Consider the following 19,921-nt stretch of genomic DNA (forward strand, 5'->3'; position numbering starts at 1 on the left):
GAATCGCCTCGGTCTCGTTTGGTGACAACCTAGCGATGTGAAAAAGCGCAGACCTTCCGCTGCGCTTGGGTGCAGAGCTCTAGCGTGGCCTCTGTTTCTCTCCCTTGGAAGAGCAGCAAACAGCCATGGCAGGGCCAGTACGACAGCCCATTGACCTGGCCTCTCTGGAGCGCTACATCGACAGTAATGTCCCCGAGATCAAGACACCACTCGGGCTGAAGCAGGTACATAGGCCCCCTCCCAAATTTGACGCAATTCCACGTTGTCAATAGTATTAACACTCTTTTCCAAGTTCGGGTTTGGCCAATCGAATCCTACATACCAGATCACAGACGCAACGGGCGCGAAGTATGTGATGCGCAAGCGGCCTCCCGGCCAATTACTCTCCAAAACCGCCCATCAAGTCGACCGAGAGTACAAGATCATCAACGCCCTGGGCCAGACTGATGTGCCCGTGCCGAAAGTATACTGCTTGTGTCAAGACGACAATGTTATCGGCACGGCATTCTATATCATGGAATTCCTGGATGGGCGCATGGTGACCGAGCCACACTTTCCTGGATTCAGTCCCGAAGAGCGAAGGGAAATGTAGGTGGATGCCCGGCCGTTGGAGAGACAATCCCAGAGACTAATTCTGTGCAGGTGGCATGATGCAGTACGGACTCTGGCAAAATTCCATCGGGTAGACTTCAAAAAAGTTGGACTCTCGGATTTTGGCCGTCACGGAAACTTCTACGACCGCCAGCTGAAGACATTTGGGACATTGTCCAAGGTGCAAGCGGAAGCGGTGGATGTTGACACGAAGAAGCCCGTGGGAGAGATACCGCATTTCAATGACATGGTCGCATTCTTCAAGCAAAAGTCGACCCAGCCCAAAGACCGTGTCACGCTGATCCACGGAGACTACAAGATCGATAATCTGGTATTTCATAAGACGGAGCCTCGAGTCATCGGCATATTGGACTGGGAGATGGCCACCATTGGCCACCCTCTCTCGGATCTTGTAAATCTCACGGCGCCCTGGAGCTGGGTAGGACGGAATCTGGGAACCGCTCACGCCCAAGGTGAAACAGAGGCCTTCAAAGATGGGGTGACTCCTGGACTTCCCACATTAGATCAGGTTGTGCGATGGTACGCTGAAGCTTCTGGCTATGACCCGGCGAATGAGCTGGCTTGGGGCAATGCTTTTGGAGGATTCAGAGGCGCAATCATAATGCAGGGTATTGCAGCCAGGTACGCCCGGCGGCAAGCCAGCGGCATGACTGCCAAAAATTACGGGGCGCAAATGCCTGCGTACGGTGAGTGGGCGTATGGCTTGGTAGAGAAGCTCAAAGAGGCCGCAGAGGGGAAGGCGAAGCTATAATAGAAACCGCGTAAGATTCGTCTTAGAGTGACAGCAGTGACCTGCCTCACTAGTAAATATCGACCACCAACACCACTTCATCCTTCCTTGCTCACTGTCACCCTCATCGCCAGCACCACCTGCGATCGCAAAGAGGACGGTTTTTTTCCGGCGCCGTGGCCTGCTTCCTCACCATGGGTTACAGATCCACCTTCCTTTGCCGTCGGCTTCTTCCATCTTAAGTAACCCTGTGTATTCCACCACTCGCTGATTACTTGCTGATTACTTAGCCGTCCGGGGTATCTTTCCAAAAGGCCAAGCAGGATTCATGCTGACATTGTAACCCGTCGGCCCCACCACTGCCCAGTACGCCCTTTACGCCCTCTACGCCCCCTGCTCGCTCGAACTCGGAACTCGAAGCGGGGAGTGAAAACAGCACCTGCATGCGGTAAGCGAGCAGGATTCAAAAAAGAGAAAGAGACACCACCCAGGAGGGATAAACCAGATAAACTAGCCTGAACAAGGGACCTCCAACCAAAAAAAAAAAGACAAAAACAAAATAGGACGTGGAGGCCGTTGACCCGCAATCAGCGAATCCTGGGCCTCGACCATTGTCCCAATTCTCTTGCCTTGCATCTCATCACACTTGGCCGACGTCGTCAGCGAGTCGGCGAAGACCTTCCCTTGTCCCCGTTGTTCTTCTCGGCAACTTGTTACAAAGTACAAGCCCAAACTCGGTACCATAAGCAAGCGAGACACGGGAGCGAAGACCATGGAACCAGTCCTATTCATCCTCTACTATGGGTACAGTACCGTCGCCACGCAGCTCCGCAGCGCGTCCGTTCGGTCGGTGTTGTCGGAGGAGGGGGGAGGAGTAGTACGCGTAGTGCTCACCGGCGAGCTGGCGTTCTCCTGACTAAAGTCAACCCAGCCCGCCGGTAAATTCCAGTGCTCTGTGAGTCGATGACCGTCATGCTATGTATGTACTGTATGTATGATGGGCCAATCTAATCAAATCAGCAACAACATCGATAATTCCGGAAGAAGTCGAGAACGATGGAAGAGGCTCTTGGTAATGAAGTCTCCATGCTTGGGAAGACCTTCACCTTTCAGGAGGGCTGGTCGCTTGCCCTGACACGGCGCAGGGTGTCCACTGCCATCACTTCGCCAGGCCTCACCGCTGGCTGAGATCCAACTCTGGTGTGTGAGATTTCTCGTCCAGTCTCTTACCGACGGACTCTCGAGCCTTCAAGCAGAGTGGGCATCTCCATGAGCCATAAGGCTCAATCTTCTCCCCACGAGGGTGTGCGTTTGAAGAGCGTTGGAAGCGGACAGACGTTCGATCTGGCCCTACCAGGCAAAGGGGTTCGTCGTGGTGGGAGTTTTAACGGGAGGTTCTACAGTATCCGACTTGTCGAGCTCGGGCCCGGGCTCGGGTTCGGTCTCGGGCCCGGTCTCGCAACAACTTGACACCGTCTCGCATATTTTCGAGCCGACGAGCTCTGGAGACACGCGGGTCCCAACGGCAACTCTTGCCCTCCTTGGCTCCGCTCCGTTGCTCTCATAGGTACCTCGTAGGTGGGAGGCAACTTTTTTAAGGTGAGGCTGTTTGGGGGCGAAAGGGATCAACTTTCTCCGAGTCCAGCCACACGAAGCAAGGTCTACTTGGTAAAATGCGATCAAATCATGGTTCAGCAAGCCTGTACCCAAAACGGCAGGCTTGCATTGCGGCGCCGGGATGAAACTGAGCCTGAGCAGTTTAGGACCCTCTTTTTCAGGTTTCCGGACATTGGCACCAAAAAAGTACGCGCTATCGTCGCTGGTACATCCTGGCTCCCATCACCAGATGAGAAGTCACTTCGGTGGACACGGTCAGAAAAACACCACTCGCGTTGACTGCGGAATTACATGTGTGCATATTCAGGTTGATTTCAAATGGAAATCTCCCATCCACCAAACGCCCTCACCTGATGGGGCCCATCATATTCTTGTCAGCGAATGATTAACCTGTCGTATTGTCGAAGGTTCTGACAATCAAAACAATAATCGATGAGGAGATGACTCGAAATGCTCGTTCGGACCAAGACTGAACTTGGCTGGACAATCGCGTCGTGGCCAAGGTGCTAGCGTCCACGATTCGTCCGAAATGTCCTTTTGGCTCCCCAAACCCATCATGGACGATGCTGATGATGATGGTAATGGCGATGTAACGTCACCCCTTATCCCCGCCTTGTCCTTCTGTGGCACGGGACTTGTACGACTCCCACCGGCGTCCAAGCTTCGGAAAACGATTGCGCAGAGTCGTCGGTTGCGGGCAACTACAGGACCCCTATTTGAAACTCGGCTGCTTTGACCCTGGCACACCGGTTGCACAAGCTCGTGAGATGTGTAATTCAGCAGGCATTTGTATCCGGAAGGGGAACGAATTCCGCAAGCGTGATATTATCTGCTATCCCCCTCGTCGAAGTCTACTTGGTAGACGAAGTAAGGTCAGACGAGACAAGTTTGCTCTCACCCTTGGGCTCCGGAGAAGAAGCTGAACCTCTATCTCCGGCGCATGACTCTCAATACTGTAGCAAAAGGCGCCATGGGACGATCGTGCTGACTAGCTTAGTCAGGAGCCCAATCGGCTCTAGGCTGGGTATTACGACGGGGGTACAGAAGAAGCCAGTCAACGGGGATGGGGCTCCAGAAGGCCCATGCGGCGAGAACCTCCGCACAGGGCTGATGGATGGAAGTCTGCGGTAGGAGTAGCACCACAGGACTTGTTAGCTATGGGGCCGGCGGTGGTTGCATGTTGCTCAACCGACTATCCAGGCAACAAACAAACAAAACCGAGTCCTGGTCCATGCACAACGATGCAGGCTGCAGAGTGTTCGCCCGCCATGAGGGGATCAGCGCAGATTGATACCGCAATGTGCTGTCTGCCGATCGTATTTGAGCTCGGGTTACGGTCAAGACCGAAGCGTCGTCACCGCAGTTGGAGATTCCAGAGAATGGAGCACGGGCAAGGATTTGTGCCGTGCGAGGTGGACCTCGGCCGTACCAGAGCAGTGGCAGCCTTTGATCACGGGCTCTTGCTTAAACATCCTGGTCAGATCCCCTGGCCCACCGTGGCCCACTGCTCGCAGTCTATGACTTAGCGGGCTAGGTGCGTACCGTCTACCTCAACTCCTGCTTATGAAAGCTTCCGCCTTCCGATGGCCAGAGATGGGATAGTTGGGTATGTAGAGGATCGAACTCAAATCAAGAGTGGCAATTGCATATTTTCTCAAATTTGGCCCCCACGGTCGCCAAAGCGTGCCAGGCTGGGCGGTTTCAACCATTCGACCAGCGAATACAGGTCCCTTGGAGAGGCATCTCGGACTATGTCGTTCCATGGCGTGGCATGTTACCAGGCTCCTGAGGGGCTCTCGTTTGAGACTTGTTTGCCAGTCGTGCCGTACTGGCTGCTGGTACTACGTTTCAAATTTCCAGGATATCATGGAGCTAACATGTGGAACCTGCCCAGCTGAAAGGACGTCTGCGGCGGCGACGAACTGACTCCTTGTCCCGCTCAGGTAGGCACCCTAAGGGAAACAGAAATCTCTCCGAGTGGCATTTCGAATGATGATTGCGGGCAGTCCGGCGACTTTCGAGGGAGGCAGTCGATCAACTCGTCCTACGGTCCTTGGCTACGCGTGCCTTGCAGCAGGGCTGAATGCAGCACGGGCGTAATCCTTTTCCAAGAAACGCTCGAAGACCCAGGTCCCAATCAACCCGCCGAGCTTGCAGAAACTAAGCCGGCTGTACTGGGTATCCTAGCCGGTGTATGCAATGGGGTGGCAGACGCATGTGGTCATACTTTACGCCTGTGTTCCTTCGTCGCTTGGCTGCGCGACGTTGCTTTCGCATCTCCATCTCGCAGCGTCGACAAGCATTCCCATCAGCCGTAATCTGGGTACGGCTAGTGTTGGAAAAGCCACAGAGCCACCTGTCCACCTGGCCATCCCCGCTGGTGCCGCTGCTTTACTTCCTTGCGAGGCTGTGCTTACGACGAGCGCGTGCTTCACTTTGAAAATAGTGGCCATGGCTAGCTCCGGAAAGGGAGACTAATTCGATGGATAATTCGACGGATATTTCTGGGGATGGACATCGATTGCTGCTGCCTGTTTGGCTGTGCAACCGCCAACATGCCGTTTGCGACCTGTCAGATGTCGCCAAACGATTACAAGCAATGCTTCGTATTTTCCCCGTGCGACCAAAAATGAGAAGCAAAATGGGAACTTTTGCCCCCGGCCACCCCTTTTCTACACTGTTCTGCACGATCCTGCAGGGAAGGGAGCAAATAAACCGGCCTGCTCGCCAAGCACGCACGAGAGGCGGTTCAGTCCGAGAAGAGCAAGGAATACAGAGTAATACGGTGATGGCTCCTGGAAGCGATGGGTGTGCCGCGTACTGTCCTGTCCTGGACTTGACTGGGTGTGCGAGGAGGTTGCCGGTAGAGCAGTCATACTGAGTTGACTTGAACGATTTGATTGATTGATCCCATCGGCAAACCGCCGCCAGATTCTGATTTGGTTCCGAAACGCCCTTTTTGTACACAACGACCGCACAGGTACTAGGTGCACGCGCTGCTTTACCTCTATGCCTACACTGGGCAATGCTTTGGAGTATAGCACATGATGCCCGTAGGTAGAGCACAGTAGAACGGTTCACATAGGGCGCAGAGCAAGACGAGCGAGTCAGGCAAGGTAGGTAGGGGGGTAGGTAGGTAATCTACAAACTGTGTACCCTGTAAGCAAGCCAACAAGCAGGAACAGGAACCACAACGGACGTAAAGGTTGTGGCGCCTCGTCTCATCGGCCCAATGCAATGCCATGCCATGTAATGCCGCGCATGTGGGTATGTTACATATGTGCAATGCAGGGGGATGGTATGCAATTGGTACAGTAGGTCCCTGGTATATGGTGTAATTTGTTCGCCAGGGCCTAGCAATCAAGGATTGATTTCTTTACCTCTTCCTTCTCTTCCTCCCCTTCCTGCCTTCCTGCCATCCTTGCTTCCTTTCGCCATGGTGGTCACTTCCTTTGTCACACCTTGTCACAGAGTGAGGCGGGGGAAGGAACATGAGAGAGAAAAGAGAGAAGAGAGAGAGAGAAAAAAAAGAGAGAGGATGAAACAAAGAAAGAGAGGGTTTGAAAGACCATAATTGAGTCTGTATGTGTGTATTTGAGGAGGGGGGCCAAAGGGGAACATAAAAGTTAACCCATATCAACCCGAACCATAAAACCATAACGCATTATAATGTGGCAGCAAAGCCCACCCTGCCGAAAATATGTCCATCCAATTCGTCCATCTTTCCTTCCCGTCATGTCATACGCGTTTCCCATCGCAGCTCGAACATAGATATATGGGCAAACATGAGGGACAAGTGCCTCCTAAGCGAAAAAGTAACAACATGATAGCCAAAAGCGAGTTGCGCCTCCCTTCCTGTAACCCGACCTAGATTTAAAAAAAAAAAAAATGGAGAAATCTCTTTCCGAATCGGGAGAGCGCGAGTGCTGGGTTTCTCTCTTTTGCCCAGCGGCCTCATGAGAAACGAGGACGTGAAAGGAGACTCGTCAAGACTTTTGAAGGGGAGGAGGAAGTTTTCAGCTGTAACAAATGGTTTCATTTAGAGGGAAGGGGGGGTTTTCTGATCCCGGTTCGCGGGCAGAAGTTCTCTTCTCCCTTTTTTCCTTCTCTTATTCCTTCTTTGTCTCTCCCCCCCCCCCTTTCGAATGAATTCCTATTTTTGCCTTGGAGAAGGACAATTTGGGGATTTTCGCAAGCGCCAGTAGCTCTCCGAGCACAAATGTCCCAGGAGGGAGGAGCTCTATGCTCTGTAAGATGAAGAGTGGCACTGCGTTCATGACAGGGGAGACCCTTTGGACCTTCAGCTTCCTTTTTTCCTTTTGGAACGGATCGGATAGGGTCAGATGAGATCAATGCATTCATTTACGACTTGATCCTTGGCCGCTGTTGTTCTGTTGCTGGCCTTTGTTGTGGATCCGTCGGACGTGGTCCTTCATGTTGTCCATGCGGGAAAAGACCCGACCACACTCCTCGCCTTCCGGCCCACGCCACTCGCACTTGATGCCAGGGTTGTGCTTGGCCTCGTGGCGGGCGCGGTCCTTCTTGCTGGAAAACCCGCCCGTGAGGGGCTGGTCGGCAGATTTGGCACGCGCGACGGCAGCCGCTTCGCTCTGTTGGCAGCCATCCACTCGGCAGAAGAGATGCTTGCTATGTCGGTTGTAGTGTTTCCGTAAATCGCAGCCTCGCGTGAAAGTAGCGCGCGACGTGCAGCCTGGGTAAGCACAGCGCCAAGATTGAGCCATACCACCGTTCTGAGCGGACGGCGAGGAGGGATGGAGAGATGCCGCAAGCAATGACGGTTGCTCAGTCACTGGGATGCCATAGGCGTGAAGAGAAGCGTTCGACGAGGTTGAATTCGAGCGCAGGGCCGGGCGAAGCGAGTCGGAGTGACCACCTCTGCTCAGCGACGAGATGGGGCTGCATGACCGCGACAATGATGATACGCTTCCCCGGTGACTTTGAGAGCTCTGATGAGAGAGTTGAGAAAAGACTGGCGAGGCGGCCAGATGGTGGGTTGACGAGATGCCCGACGTCGGTGCCTGACTGAAGTCGAAGTGTGTAGGTTGAATGTCCTGGGGGGTTGGAGGAATGACATGGGCGGATGGATGGTGGGGGTTGAAGGTCGGGTAGTGTGTCGATGAGGTTGGGTCATAGGGCAGCAACGGGGTAGGCTGAGGGTAATTGGAGTAAGGGAACCACTGGTTCTGTTCATACATGGTGTATGTGTTGGGGGTGACAGTTGAGGACGATGTGGTGGTGGAGTTGAAGTCGGCAGTCAACGCTGGATCGGTGACGGGCGGCAAAGGAAAGAAAGAGACAGAATCAGACGAGGTATCGTCGAAAGATATCTGGTGCAGATCGTGACCTTGGGACTCGGACATGGACAAGCTTGGAAGCATGTATATAGACTCTGATGACACGGATGGATTATGGCCTCGAGTCGAAGGAGCCGGCGAAGGGTAGCAGAGGCCGGGGAGGGAAGGTGAGCAAGTCAGCAAGGCGCTTTTGTCGAATTCGTCAAATTCGCTGGGCGGGGGGGTCATGGAGAAGATGGCGTCCTGGGTCTCAACGGCCATGGCTTGCAGCAAGCACTATCTTCCTCTTGCTGATTTTGTGTTAATTTGGGAATGCGGGTGGTAATGGTGGTGGTGGTGCTGGCGGTGCTGGCGGTGCTGGTGCTGGAGTATTGGTGCTGGCCGTGTTACATATATATCTGGAGAGCTCCTCGGCGAGATACCAGATCCCATGGGTCGTAAGAGTTTCAAGACACTCGGCAGATAGTCCTGCTTGCTGGCAAGTTTCAAAACATCGAATCCAGAAGAGCCCAACCCATGGGGCGAAGAAGGACATATGAATAGTAGAACCGCCTGCCTGCCCGTCTCTTCGTACATAGACCATCATGGCCTAGGGCGAAAAGGCAATCCTCGTAGGGCTAGAAACGACCCCGGTCTCGTTGCTGACAGCATCCCCCATTATGATCCCAGGACCCGTGGGACCCAAGGGGGGGGGGACCCAGAGAGCAGATCGCTAGAAACAAACAGCACAGTTGCATGGGATGATGGAGGGCGCTGGACGCTGGATACTGGGGGGGCTTGGGAGGCGGGTCCCAGCGGCCGAAGCGGCCAGGGATTGAGCATTGAGCCACACTCTGATCCCCAGTCCATCACCTGAGTAATGCTGGCCCTTGGGTGGTAAGGCGGAAAAGGAATAAAGGGAAATGAAAGGAGGTGGAGAAGGGCTTGAGCAGTCGCAACGAACTCGTACCAGTAGGCCGTTACGCATGCAGACGGTGATACCGGCGGATGCGCCAGCTGCTTTGCTGATCATCTCACCGCACGCCCGTATTGAGCATACCGATACACGCGGTGGAGCCCCCTCGTTTGCTAGCCTGTCACTCTTTTTGTTTTTTCTCGTCTCTGTTGCCATTTTTTCATGGCCCAAAGGACCCCTCGCTCGCTACCCTATCCGTCCCAAGGCACCGCCCCCCTGAGTGGTTTAGGGAGGGCACTAAGGGCGTCTTGGGGGTGAGACTGGATGACCACGGTGAGCCAGAGCCCAAATGGTGAAAAATTTCTGGGTGTGGTTAGGCACTGATTTGCCTTTCAGACAGGGAGCAAACAGAGAGCCCACCAATGACTGTTGCCATCTCGTTGGTTTCAAACAAACCCGGAGGGCTCCCTTTTCGCCCCGTTGCCGTCGTTTGGTCACGGAGAAAGGAAAGCAGCAACAGCAAACAAAGAAATGCCCTTGACACACACCCCTAGGTTACAGTGATGTGGCGGGGAGGCGCTCGGGTACCTACCCACCAGGGCTGGATTGTATTGCCATTCTGTCCGTGTCCCTGAAAAGGAGCACAAAACATGCTGATTTGGCCTGGACAATGGGCACTGTAGTGACCCTTTGTTCAATGGTTTGTCATGCGCCGGTAGAGCATGCCCAGAAGCCCGCCGACTGACTGGGGGTTGCGTGCTAGCCGTCCTCTCGTCGAATGTTCTAATCTGGGTTCCTGAGCCCGCTCCCAAGCCTTGTAATTGCTAGATCGGCAAGCTGAGCCAGTTGCGAAATGCACGAGTCATTTTTTTGACCGACGGTTAATGCGTCACTCGGACTTAATTGCGCCGTGTACAAAACAGAGCTCGGAGACATGGTTAGTTCGCCCAGACTCTTTGTTTCCGCCGTGATCGTCCTTGTCGCGAAACTCATCCGCTCAGCTCGCAATATGATCTCTTTGAGCTTAGGCAGAAACCGAGGCAGGGGACTTCTGAGTCACCCGCAGAAGGACCAAAATCACAGTTTTGTCAGCGGAGAGCCAGCCAGATTGAGGCGGAATATCTGTGGAGGGGGGATTGCAAATCGAGACCGACCCATAAAATTCAATCAGATTGGCGACGAATACCACTCCTGGCCCTCCAGGGTGTTGCGGCTTTCGTGCTTATCGACGGGCTGCAGGGCCGGTGGATGTGGGTGATCAGCGTATCCTGATGCGTTTGACGGTGGCTCTGTCTGATGGAGCTGAGGCGAAGTAGTATTTGATGGTATCAAGCCGACTTTTGTGTCCCCGTAGTTCGTTGCCTGACTGCCAGACGACCAAATCCAGTATATCGCATCTATGGTCCTGGGTAAGAATGGGCAGGAATGGGTTATCCCCTGGGTTCAGGCCAGCCACGACGTCCATGTTCAAGCATATACTTCCTTGTTCCAGGTATTCATCTTGCCAATCTCAACCGTAGGCTATGCAACTGCTTTTACAACCAATGTGTAGCTGAGTGTTCCTTCTCATGACGAACGACTATGTATCGACTCGCAATAACGACCTAAACAGGTATCTCGTGGAGACCAGGTAGACCGGCTTGCGTAGATCTCTAAACTCATGCTCGGTCCGAGGCTTTTCGTGTTATGGCCCGAGCATACTCTCTTTGGTCGTACTTGTCACCGTTTTGAGAATAGCTTTGAACAGTGATGCCTCTTGTGACAATTTGTGGTCGCCCATCAATCTACGCAGCCCCCCCATTCGAGGAGCGGTATCGCCTATAGTAAACGGTCGCTAAGGTGAGAGGTGGTAAAACTGGTCGACTGCGAACATGTTTCCTCTCTTGTCCTATCTCCGAGTATCCATCCTGGTTGCGGTAAGTCTGAACGAGCTGCTGAAGGACAAGCGCCATGCTCAACGTCACCAATGTCAATAGACTTTGGACAGACGAAGATGCTCGTCGCCATGGCAGAACATGGTTGAACCTGACGTAAGCTCTCATCCCCATGCTCTTGCCAACCCCACGAATATCCATGACCGACGGCCCTTGTGTACGACTATCCGAGAAGACGATATTAGTGGCCCCCTTTCACCAGAGACCGTCCTTTTGCACCTCTCTCGTTGACGAGCATAAGAAATGACCGGGCTTAGTCACATTCGCCCCAGCGAATGTGGTACTCAAGCGACTATCAAAATCCGGCAAGGCATACCTATGATCTGAACAAGGTTCTGCTCCATGTATGTCGGGGAGAACGGTCGCATGCCAGGCATACAGATCGTTCAGACCGACTTCAAACCCCAAGCACTACGGAGATTTGACGTCACCGTACCTCGTACACTAAACAGCCTTGAATTCCTGAATCAAGGATGAAATGTGCCACATAACGAGATAGAGACGAGCGAGCACCTCTCGCACAGAGGGTATAGAATGGGCAGATGCATTTTTCTTCACACCTTGACCGTTCTGTGGGGTTAGGGTTGCGGAAACCTTGTTTCCGACCCAGCAACGGGGACAGAGCGATCAGACAAAACTTTCACGTGGAAATGCAGGTTGTCGAACGGGGAGCACGACACTGTAGGGCTCCCTTCTCCTACCAAAATCCTGGGTACAGTATACTTGATTCCGGGAAACTTGGCTCACCTCGATCGTCGACAGGGCTAAGTCTGTAGGGCACCCCGATTCGTGGAGACCATCATGATGTGCTGGCCAACCAATAGATGGATGGTATTATGACGGTGGGGGACATTCTCTCAATGCTTACGCAAGTGAACAGAGGATGCGACAGACGTGTGTCAGCTCCCACCAGGTCGGTTTGTGGCGGTAGCAATCGTGCGTGCTCTCTGCTCCATGTTGTGAAAAGCAAGAAAGCAACGGAGAAATAGGGAGAAAGGGAAACAGCTCGGCGCGTTCCACGTTGAAATGGCAGCACCAACACACGCTAGCTCCTCTTGACCTAGCCCAGATTGGCCCTCTTGGCTACATCACATGACTTCCCTTTGTCTCTGCAGAACTGGGAATCCATGTGGCGGCTACTTGGGCCATCATTCTGACAGTTATATTATCTGTCGCTGGATCGCTTCATCGGCTTGTACTTCTTTTGCTAGAGACTGATCTTCCTCTCAATGTAACATTTTCTTCGAAACGGTCACTGCGCACTTGGAGCGCTCAAAGGCATGTTGCAACAAGACTCGTCAGGGGCGGTGGACCCAGAGGACCGCAAAATCATCGAACAACTCGCAAAGTTGCAAGACATGTACAGCCAAGTCAGTGCATTTGCCTTTCCTTTGGCATTTCCCTTTGGCCAATGAGACCTTAAATTAATGCTGACCTCCTTGGAGATTGGCGACCTTCGGTCTTTACTGCCCGAGAAGCTGATCAATCCAGCCCGTGTCGCTCTGGATAACCCTGGTGACTATGAGCCTGAAAAGCTCGCCGCCTATTTGCAGACTGCAGCACTGGCAGGCAGTCGGGACCTCGAGAGATTCAAGAAAGACTGGCATAGTGACGACGTGCGCGAGCTCTGGCAGACGGTTAATGCCAGTGACTTCCCCCAGGGTGGAGACGCGTGGGCATTCGACTATGCCCGCCTTCTCCGGGACGCTGCCGCAAACGAGGAGACATCAATTTCGACTGGAAAAGAGGCTAGTCATGACTTTCAGCCCCAATCTGATGCCGAAATTGCGAAGACCGTGGACGACTTTCGTGCAAGGCACCCAGAGTTGAAGATACACGTGTCCGAGGAAGTATCCCTCTTGCCAATCGAGATCGGTGTCTCCCGCTTTGACTTTCGAATTGAGAAGAAATCGTCTTCAGGCGGCACAACATACGACGTCATTGACAAGTCTGGCGCAGCAGCATCTGCTGTATACGACATGAGCACTGACGTTCTTCAAAGCATTCGAGAGTCGAAAGAGAGAGACCGGCTTGAAACCCTCCTTGTATGCGTTCTACCACGTCACCGCTCGATCTGAGCATGCTAACGATCTTCCTTAGGAGATGATTCACTCGTACCACGACATAACGACTAGACCCTGCGATAAGTGTGGGAAACTTTTCGACACCAAAAAGCTGAAACTGCCAGTGATTCGACAGGTGAACCCCTCGACACAGGGAGAGCAGCACCCTCAGTTTTTGGCGCTCCATCGAGTTTGCGTGTGACTCTTTCAAGCCGCAAATCCACGGGTTGGCTCTTCGCGGGCCAACCACTTCATCGCTTTGTCGTCAAGTGCTCAAGAGGTGTCTCGACAGCCGCTCTGCTCATGACGTACAATCACTGTCAGTCTTGCTGGGAATAAGATCTTTCCCATGTTAAAGGGGTGTCTTCTTGCTGCCCTCAAATTGCAGCACAGCACACTTCTGATCCTTTGTTGCGGATGGCCTCGGTCTTTTGCTGAGAAGTCATGCCATTCGAGGAGAAGTACGATACAGTGTAGTCGTGATGTGAGCGCCATACGCCTGCGAGGGCAGTGTCTCACTCGCAGTATGACTACTAGGTATGAAAGAAATTCTTGGATTGAATCAAAAATCCATTGTTCGACCGCTTGTGTTGAACCTGCGAACTCCTGTCCGTAGATCATCCTGTGGGGGCTTTCTTTCCATGAAGCGTCCGCGCGGAGAGGACGCTTCAGCAAGTGAGTCGTGCTAGTGAATGGCCTCGGTCCTGCCGTGCAATGAGATACTACTCCCAATATCCTCCCTCAGCTCTACTTCAGCTACTACGGACACGGTCTGTTAAACACGAATGCAGTACTCTACTCGCACAGTGCTGTCACCGCAACTTGTTAACGAGGAGATGACGCCCCCAGCTTCTTAAATAGCCCTTAGCGACTTCCACGAGGCGACGGCGCCAATGTTCAAACCCTCCCACGGGCACACCTGTTCCGAGTTCGAAGAGGACCAATGTCTGAAGATGGGCTGCCGCTAGGAGGAGCAAACCGCTCAGAAGATGATCATCTCTCGACATGGAAAATGGACAGAATAAATGTTGGGCCATCAAGCAGCACTACAGACGAGCGGCAACAGTCTGGGAACAATCTGACAGCGAGCTTTAGCAACCTCAAAATCGCAAGTCTCCCAAATAAAATGCCAGCTGCGATCTGGCCGAGGACAGGCGACAGTTCCAGAGAAACACGGCCGCAGAGGAAACGAACCGTCGACGGAGCCATCAAGGACCAGCGCAATTCACCCCCGGTTAGTTTCGGGGAGAATGAACTTGCACAGCACGACGGCTACAGACAAACCCCCAACATGAAGTTGAAGTTGGATTTGGACATTCTGAGGCGCCGTATTGCGGCAATTGAAGCGCAAGAGCAAGGGAGCATCCAGGATAAGTCGGTTTCGAAAGGAGCGAGAGGACAGAAACCGCTGGCGAGAATGCGGCCACAACAGCAGAAGACGAGCACGAAAGGCAGACAAGATCCAGAGACAGAAAACAGTCTGATGGACTGGAAGGAGGCGGTCATTCGATGAAGCCACCTGATTCAGGCCGAACGGGAGAAACGTAGCCGCAATCTGACAAGTCTCCCCAGCTACGGCTACAGCATATCCCCTAAGTCACCCGTGGCCTTGAAAGCAGGTGACACACGTTCACGACTCCCATCTGTACCAAGTACTTGGTACGGTTATGGCCCTTGCTGGGATTGTTCACTCCATCGCAATCGGCAGGACTCCTGCGCTGCGGGGGTCGGATACGGGCATGTTGTTCGGAGTCAGACGGCGGTGTGCTTAGTAGCAGCTCATGTTGGAGGATCCCCAAATATTGTCCGTGTGCTGGGTTGGTTTCTCGTGGCAGAAGGCAGATGGTGTGGAGAGGTGACTGAAATACTCGGTGACGTGATCTCAGATATGAGGCTCGCGAGTCGCGAGTCGCGATTCATGTGCACGGGGAGCTGGGAAACTGGATGGGGTGGGCGAACCAAAATAAGAACAGCGCCCAAACCAGACACGGTTAAGATCCTCCGGCGGAAAGTGGCTCAGTTAGGCTTTGGCAAAGCCGATTGCAGGGCTTGCCGGGCTTCGCTCGGTCGAGTGTGGCGGCTAGGCCTTATTGGTGTCTCTGTTTTGCGATTCCCCGGTTTCCGTCGCCCAGGGTGAGACTGAGACAACCCTCGTCGTCTCTTTTTTCATTGCCCTGCACCCTTTCTGCACTCCCAGAACCACTCCGTCGTCTGTTTCTGACCCGACTCTCGCTATAATTGTCAGTCCTTCTATTCAGTCGTTACTACTGTATTGTCTATGCTGTTGCTGAAACCAGTTGCAACGAAGACTTTCCCCAGAGAACCAACCACCTTGCTCCATTGATTCGATCCCTACGACCTCCTACAAGTCCGTCACCTTCGCCGTCCGAAATGAAGGGCTCCGGCCTCTTTTCGATCCTCTCCTCCCTCCTCCTCCTCTTCTTTGCAGCTTCTTCCTCGGCCTGGCCATGGCCCGATTTCCTTGACAACAAGGTCGATGCTCTTATTGTCCCTCGGCAGAACCAGAACGGTAACGGCGATAATGCTTCCTCAACCGGAAGCATCCCCCCAAGCACATCTGCCACTCAATCTGCATCTTCAACGGGCTCTGCATCAGGCTCTCGATCAGGCTCAACGATAACTGCGTCGGCATCTGTGTCAGGCTCGGGGTCAGGGGGCTCAGGGTCTTTGAACGCGACCACAACAAAGAGCACCAAAACAACTGCAATTGACCCTCGTCTCCCTCCCGGCGGTATCTCGCTCATCACCCCAGCTGCAATCGATGGTCCTCAATACTACAAGGTCGGGGACTTTGTCACATTCGCTTGGAACTATACGTCTCTGTCGGTAACCCCATCCGCCATCGACGTATTGGCCTCCTGCGCCTTGAATCAAGCCACCTATACAATCTCTTCCAACATGTCAGTGCAGGAAACCGGCGCTATTACCTGGGACACTGGTGAGATGTATGCAACGGCCACAAACCCCTTCCCAGTCGCCAGTTATACGTTGATTATTCACGATTCGTCACAAGACATCACTGATGTCCCAAGCGCTGGATTTTTGGCTGCTTTTGAGCAGTATGTTTTTGGGATGTACACGCCGTAAGTCTGGCTCTCCTGCATTAGAGCGTTGAATGCTAAGAAGGTCCAGGCAAGCATATACTCCGCTGAACGAGTTCAAATGCGCCACTTGCAATGGCGCCTTCTCCATCCATGAAAAACAAGCACTGGGCGTGATACTCACAACATCAGCAATTACCATCTTGTCCTTCACGTGGTTCGCCAGGGGATTTGGCGTCTTTTGATAAAGGGGCTCACGATGACCAATATGACGGATATTTTTGCCATATATATATTTATAGTATCTAACGACCAATAATCGGATGACAAAAACTTTTCTAACGAAACAAGACATTCAAGTATAGCGGCATATTGAGCGGAATCTTCAGCAGGTTGCAACTAATGGTGAACTACAACGGAAGGCTATTGAGGAATCATCGGCAACCTACATGACGGGGAAACGGAGAACGGCATCCGGGGTGTCCAGCGATTTGGAAATGCAAAAAGAACAGCATGAACTCTCAGGTTAATGAAGAGACTTCCCCAAGCGGAAAAAGATTGTTAGTTTCTTCGATTCTAATCTTGCCGGCTGGGAAATGTTTACTCTTATCAATTGACGTCGAGGGACCTTCACCTGAACCCTCGGCTCTCGACCAACCCAGAAAGCAGGCGAAGATGTGGACAACCACCAAATGTCATGGCAGATGATCCCCAGACCGGAACCGCTCGACGTTATACCGTTGATATCTCTGATATTGTGATTGGTGAACCCATCCTGCAATTTGTCAAGTGGAAGGCCCCCGGACACAGTCGCTCATCAGTCTGGGTCTCCGGGACGATTTGCTCATCAATCCGCTGGCAGAGAGCCTCAAGGGTCATGGCGAGGAATAAAAGAGCGGAAGCTGATCTTTGCATCCGATTTGGAGATCTCGAGAATGACTGGTTGCGTTCTTGTTCTGTCCACAGTTTTTGTCAAGCACATCCGTTCTTTCCATCTGTCTTGTAGCCTGGAACTGCCTACGACTGACATTTCACGAGCCAAGTCCTTTCCCGACTTCCTCCTCACATACGGTGAGAACGCACAACAATATCTCCACCTCTGTCAACCACGATTTATGATTCTGGGAGATCAAGAAGTACAAAAGCCTCCATGTTGTGCTCCCCCTTGCTTCAACAATAATTATCACATTCTTTTGTTTCCTGTTCTTTCTTCCATCCTCGTGGATTGCGATCAGGGTACAACAGATTTTGTGAGCCTCCTAAATCATTCTTTGATACTACGGGAAACTTTACCATCAGTTTCGCCTATCTAGGATTGCTTCGCTTAGCAGAGACTGCCTCCTTGCCAGCATACGACGACTTTGTCCACGGCAACGCAAAATACGTTTACCTGTCCCCCTTTGGTGTTGAACGCAGTGCAACAACCTAACCTTCTTGGGCACTTCGAGCAGAATTAAAGTTCAACTTTGGGACAATCATCCCAAATTCCTCGACTTTGCATTCCATGAAAGATGCCTTCTCCAACCTCTTCGTCCCACAGGGATACAAAAGCACCAGCCTCATCCCCCGACAAGCAGACATCTCGACCACCACCTCAACCAGCAAAGCGACCCGCAAACTGGGTTGCCCAGCACGACGCCTTCATTCGCGAACAGGCCCGTAACGGTGAAGACGCAGAGAGTATCCGCATCCTGTTCGAGGTCGAATATCCTGGTGTCATTGTGAGCAAGGCGTGGGTCTTGGAGAGGATGAAGGTGATCGTCGTGGGCAGGTAGGCTCGTGATTAGAGAAGCGGCTCAGCCGACTGGGCGAACGAGGATTTTTGGAAGGGGCATGGAGTGGATGCAGAGAAGAGGCTGGGTTTGAATTCAAGGAAAGAAACGCATGTCCGGTGGGGTGTGACATTCAAATGAGATTGGGATGCATCGGGAAGACGATAGGAAACGAGCCAGCGGTGTTGGAAATTTAAGTTTGACCATCGAGGGATTTGGAACGAGTGCACGGAACAGTGAAGGGCTAGATCCGGTGATATTACAGGACGCATCCCTCCCAAATCTATCCAAGTTTCACCTCAAGGACGGAGAACGGTATGTCTGAAGATTGTATTGTGTATCTACCAGGGTAGTGTGGCACTTAACGGCGTTGAAAAAGTGGCTGATGAGACGGATGAATTTATATTGCCAAGAATCCCCGTTAGGGAACGGCGTCATGCCGCCGTATGCTCTACCCTACGAGCTGGGCAAGAGAAGACGGTGAAAGTCGGATCCACCGAACGCAGCTTTTCGACATGTCCGTCACACTTTCGTGAAAGGTTCCGGATGCCTCCTTCATTGCACGGAAAACACTTTCCAGAGCTTCGACGGTGGAAATTGATCCATGGGACAAGCGGAGGCTTAGTGATCAGCAGCGATCAGCTCGTTGCCCTGTTCCAAAGGCCGGTGTAACTTTTATACGGTCCCAATTGAGAGCCATTAAGCACAAAAAGAGTGGCCTCAAACATTTCGCTTTCAAGTTGGTCGATTGAACGCTCCAAGCCTCTCAGCTGGGCAACAGGGTCGAGGATGATTGTCTGGAGGAATCGGGTGACGAAAGCTGGTCAAAGACATGTGGACAATACACAACTCGAACCAGAATGGCTATCGAAGCACCTGATACACCGCCTCGGGGTTTTCCGATGAGAACGGTCGATGTGTGTGAGAGAGAGGAAATAAGTTGACCAGCAGCTACCACGTGGCTCAGAGACGATCAGTAAACCGATAGAGCGCACGCTGTCCCGACTGAAGGAGCTGAACGCAGACCTCGAGACTCTGTTGTCCACTGCCTAACTTGCAAGTCTGAAGTTTGGACGGGTCGCCCGTTCGATTGCTAACATACTTCTTGGGGTGAAATAGTTGAACATGAGAGGGCTATTGCGCGGTGGGCCTGCCCACTAGCAAGCGCAGCAGATGGAATCGAGAAGAAGCGCAAGTAGAAGCTCAAGCAGCGATACGTGGCAGGCTTCAGCTATTACTCCCGACCAGGAGACGAGCCAGGCGAAGCAGCCAGCGACGTGTCTAAGCCCTCGACAAAGGATATAGGATCGAGGCTCGGGGGATCTGCGAGAAATTCCCCTTGAAGTACAAGTCCATACTCTATCCTTGATGCCGTATCCTCCGTCCACACTCCGCCTGAACTTGGGCGAAATAAAGGGGACCAGTATAGATACATACACATCCGCAAGTAGATGAGCCGCGGTAGTATACGCTGTACCTCGTACACGGAGCGTGAAAACCCCCATTCACACTTACATGGGTTGAACGTGACCTTCGTTTATCAGTGATCATGACGTTGATTTACTCTTTCTTTAAGAAGTAGTGGTACCTGTCCATTGTCGATATATCCCGTTGCTGTGTCGGACAGGCCGGCCACATCGCCGTTGTCAAACACTCCTCGAGAAGCTCATGGAAGTCACATCAGTCACAGGAATTGTAGAAACAGACCAAGGGCAATAGGGTAAGGATTTCAAGCTACCTATCAATTGGTGTTCAGCACAGACGTTATTCGTAAGATGTGTATGGGAATACCTAGATATGTGTAAATGTCTGTGTGCAAATAGAGGCATGGAAGTGAAAGAGCCACACTCATAACACTTGTAGTAACAACCCCTGGCGCCCAATCCAAATGTTGTTCCCAATTCCGCGAGGGAGATCATCT

General features: G+C 52.6%; 6 protein-coding genes across 6 annotated transcripts; 5 read left to right on the top strand and 1 right to left on the bottom strand.

Moving 5' to 3' along the window:
• Positions 1 to 125: 125 nt before the first annotated feature.
• Z519_05747 (uncharacterized protein) lies at positions 126 to 1,363 on the top strand (the record flags this gene model as incomplete). The annotated part of the gene is made up of 3 exons (XM_016763487.1): positions 126 to 224; positions 293 to 588; positions 643 to 1,363. 3 exons carry the CDS (start codon positions 126 to 128, stop codon positions 1,361 to 1,363), a joined length of 1,116 nt encoding a protein of 371 aa, XP_016619811.1.
• Positions 1,364 to 7,317: 5,954 nt separating this feature from the next.
• Positions 7,318 to 8,535, bottom strand: Z519_05748 (uncharacterized protein; the record flags this gene model as incomplete). Its single annotated transcript, XM_016763488.1, has 1 exon — positions 7,318 to 8,535. The coding sequence occupies one exon, from the start codon at positions 8,533 to 8,535 to the stop codon at positions 7,318 to 7,320; it is 1,218 nt and encodes a 405-aa protein (XP_016619812.1).
• A 3,848-nt stretch (positions 8,536 to 12,383) lies between these two features.
• Z519_05749 (uncharacterized protein) lies at positions 12,384 to 13,368 on the top strand (the record flags this gene model as incomplete). Its single annotated transcript, XM_016763489.1, has 3 exons — positions 12,384 to 12,473; positions 12,549 to 13,148; positions 13,204 to 13,368. 3 exons carry the CDS (start codon positions 12,384 to 12,386, stop codon positions 13,366 to 13,368), a joined length of 855 nt encoding a protein of 284 aa, XP_016619813.1.
• A 741-nt stretch (positions 13,369 to 14,109) lies between these two features.
• On the top strand, positions 14,110 to 14,679 carry Z519_05750 (uncharacterized protein; the record flags this gene model as incomplete). The annotated part of the gene is made up of 1 exon (XM_016763490.1): positions 14,110 to 14,679. One exon carries the CDS (start codon positions 14,110 to 14,112, stop codon positions 14,677 to 14,679), a length of 570 nt encoding a protein of 189 aa, XP_016619814.1.
• An 878-nt stretch (positions 14,680 to 15,557) lies between these two features.
• Z519_05751 (uncharacterized protein) lies at positions 15,558 to 16,473 on the top strand (the record flags this gene model as incomplete). The annotated part of the gene is made up of 2 exons (XM_016763491.1): positions 15,558 to 16,270; positions 16,320 to 16,473. The coding sequence occupies 2 exons, from the start codon at positions 15,558 to 15,560 to the stop codon at positions 16,471 to 16,473; spliced, it is 867 nt and encodes a 288-aa protein (XP_016619815.1).
• Positions 16,474 to 17,739: 1,266 nt separating this feature from the next.
• Positions 17,740 to 18,672, top strand: Z519_05752 (uncharacterized protein; the record flags this gene model as incomplete). The annotated part of the gene is made up of 2 exons (XM_016763492.1): positions 17,740 to 17,999; positions 18,354 to 18,672. 2 exons carry the CDS (start codon positions 17,740 to 17,742, stop codon positions 18,670 to 18,672), a joined length of 579 nt encoding a protein of 192 aa, XP_016619816.1.
• Positions 18,673 to 19,921: the final 1,249 nt, after the last annotated feature.

Source organism: Cladophialophora bantiana (assembly GCF_000835475.1).
Source record: "Cladophialophora bantiana CBS 173.52 unplaced genomic scaffold supercont1.8, whole genome shotgun sequence".
In the NCBI taxonomy this organism is placed as follows: domain Eukaryota; kingdom Fungi; phylum Ascomycota; class Eurotiomycetes; order Chaetothyriales; family Herpotrichiellaceae; genus Cladophialophora; species Cladophialophora bantiana.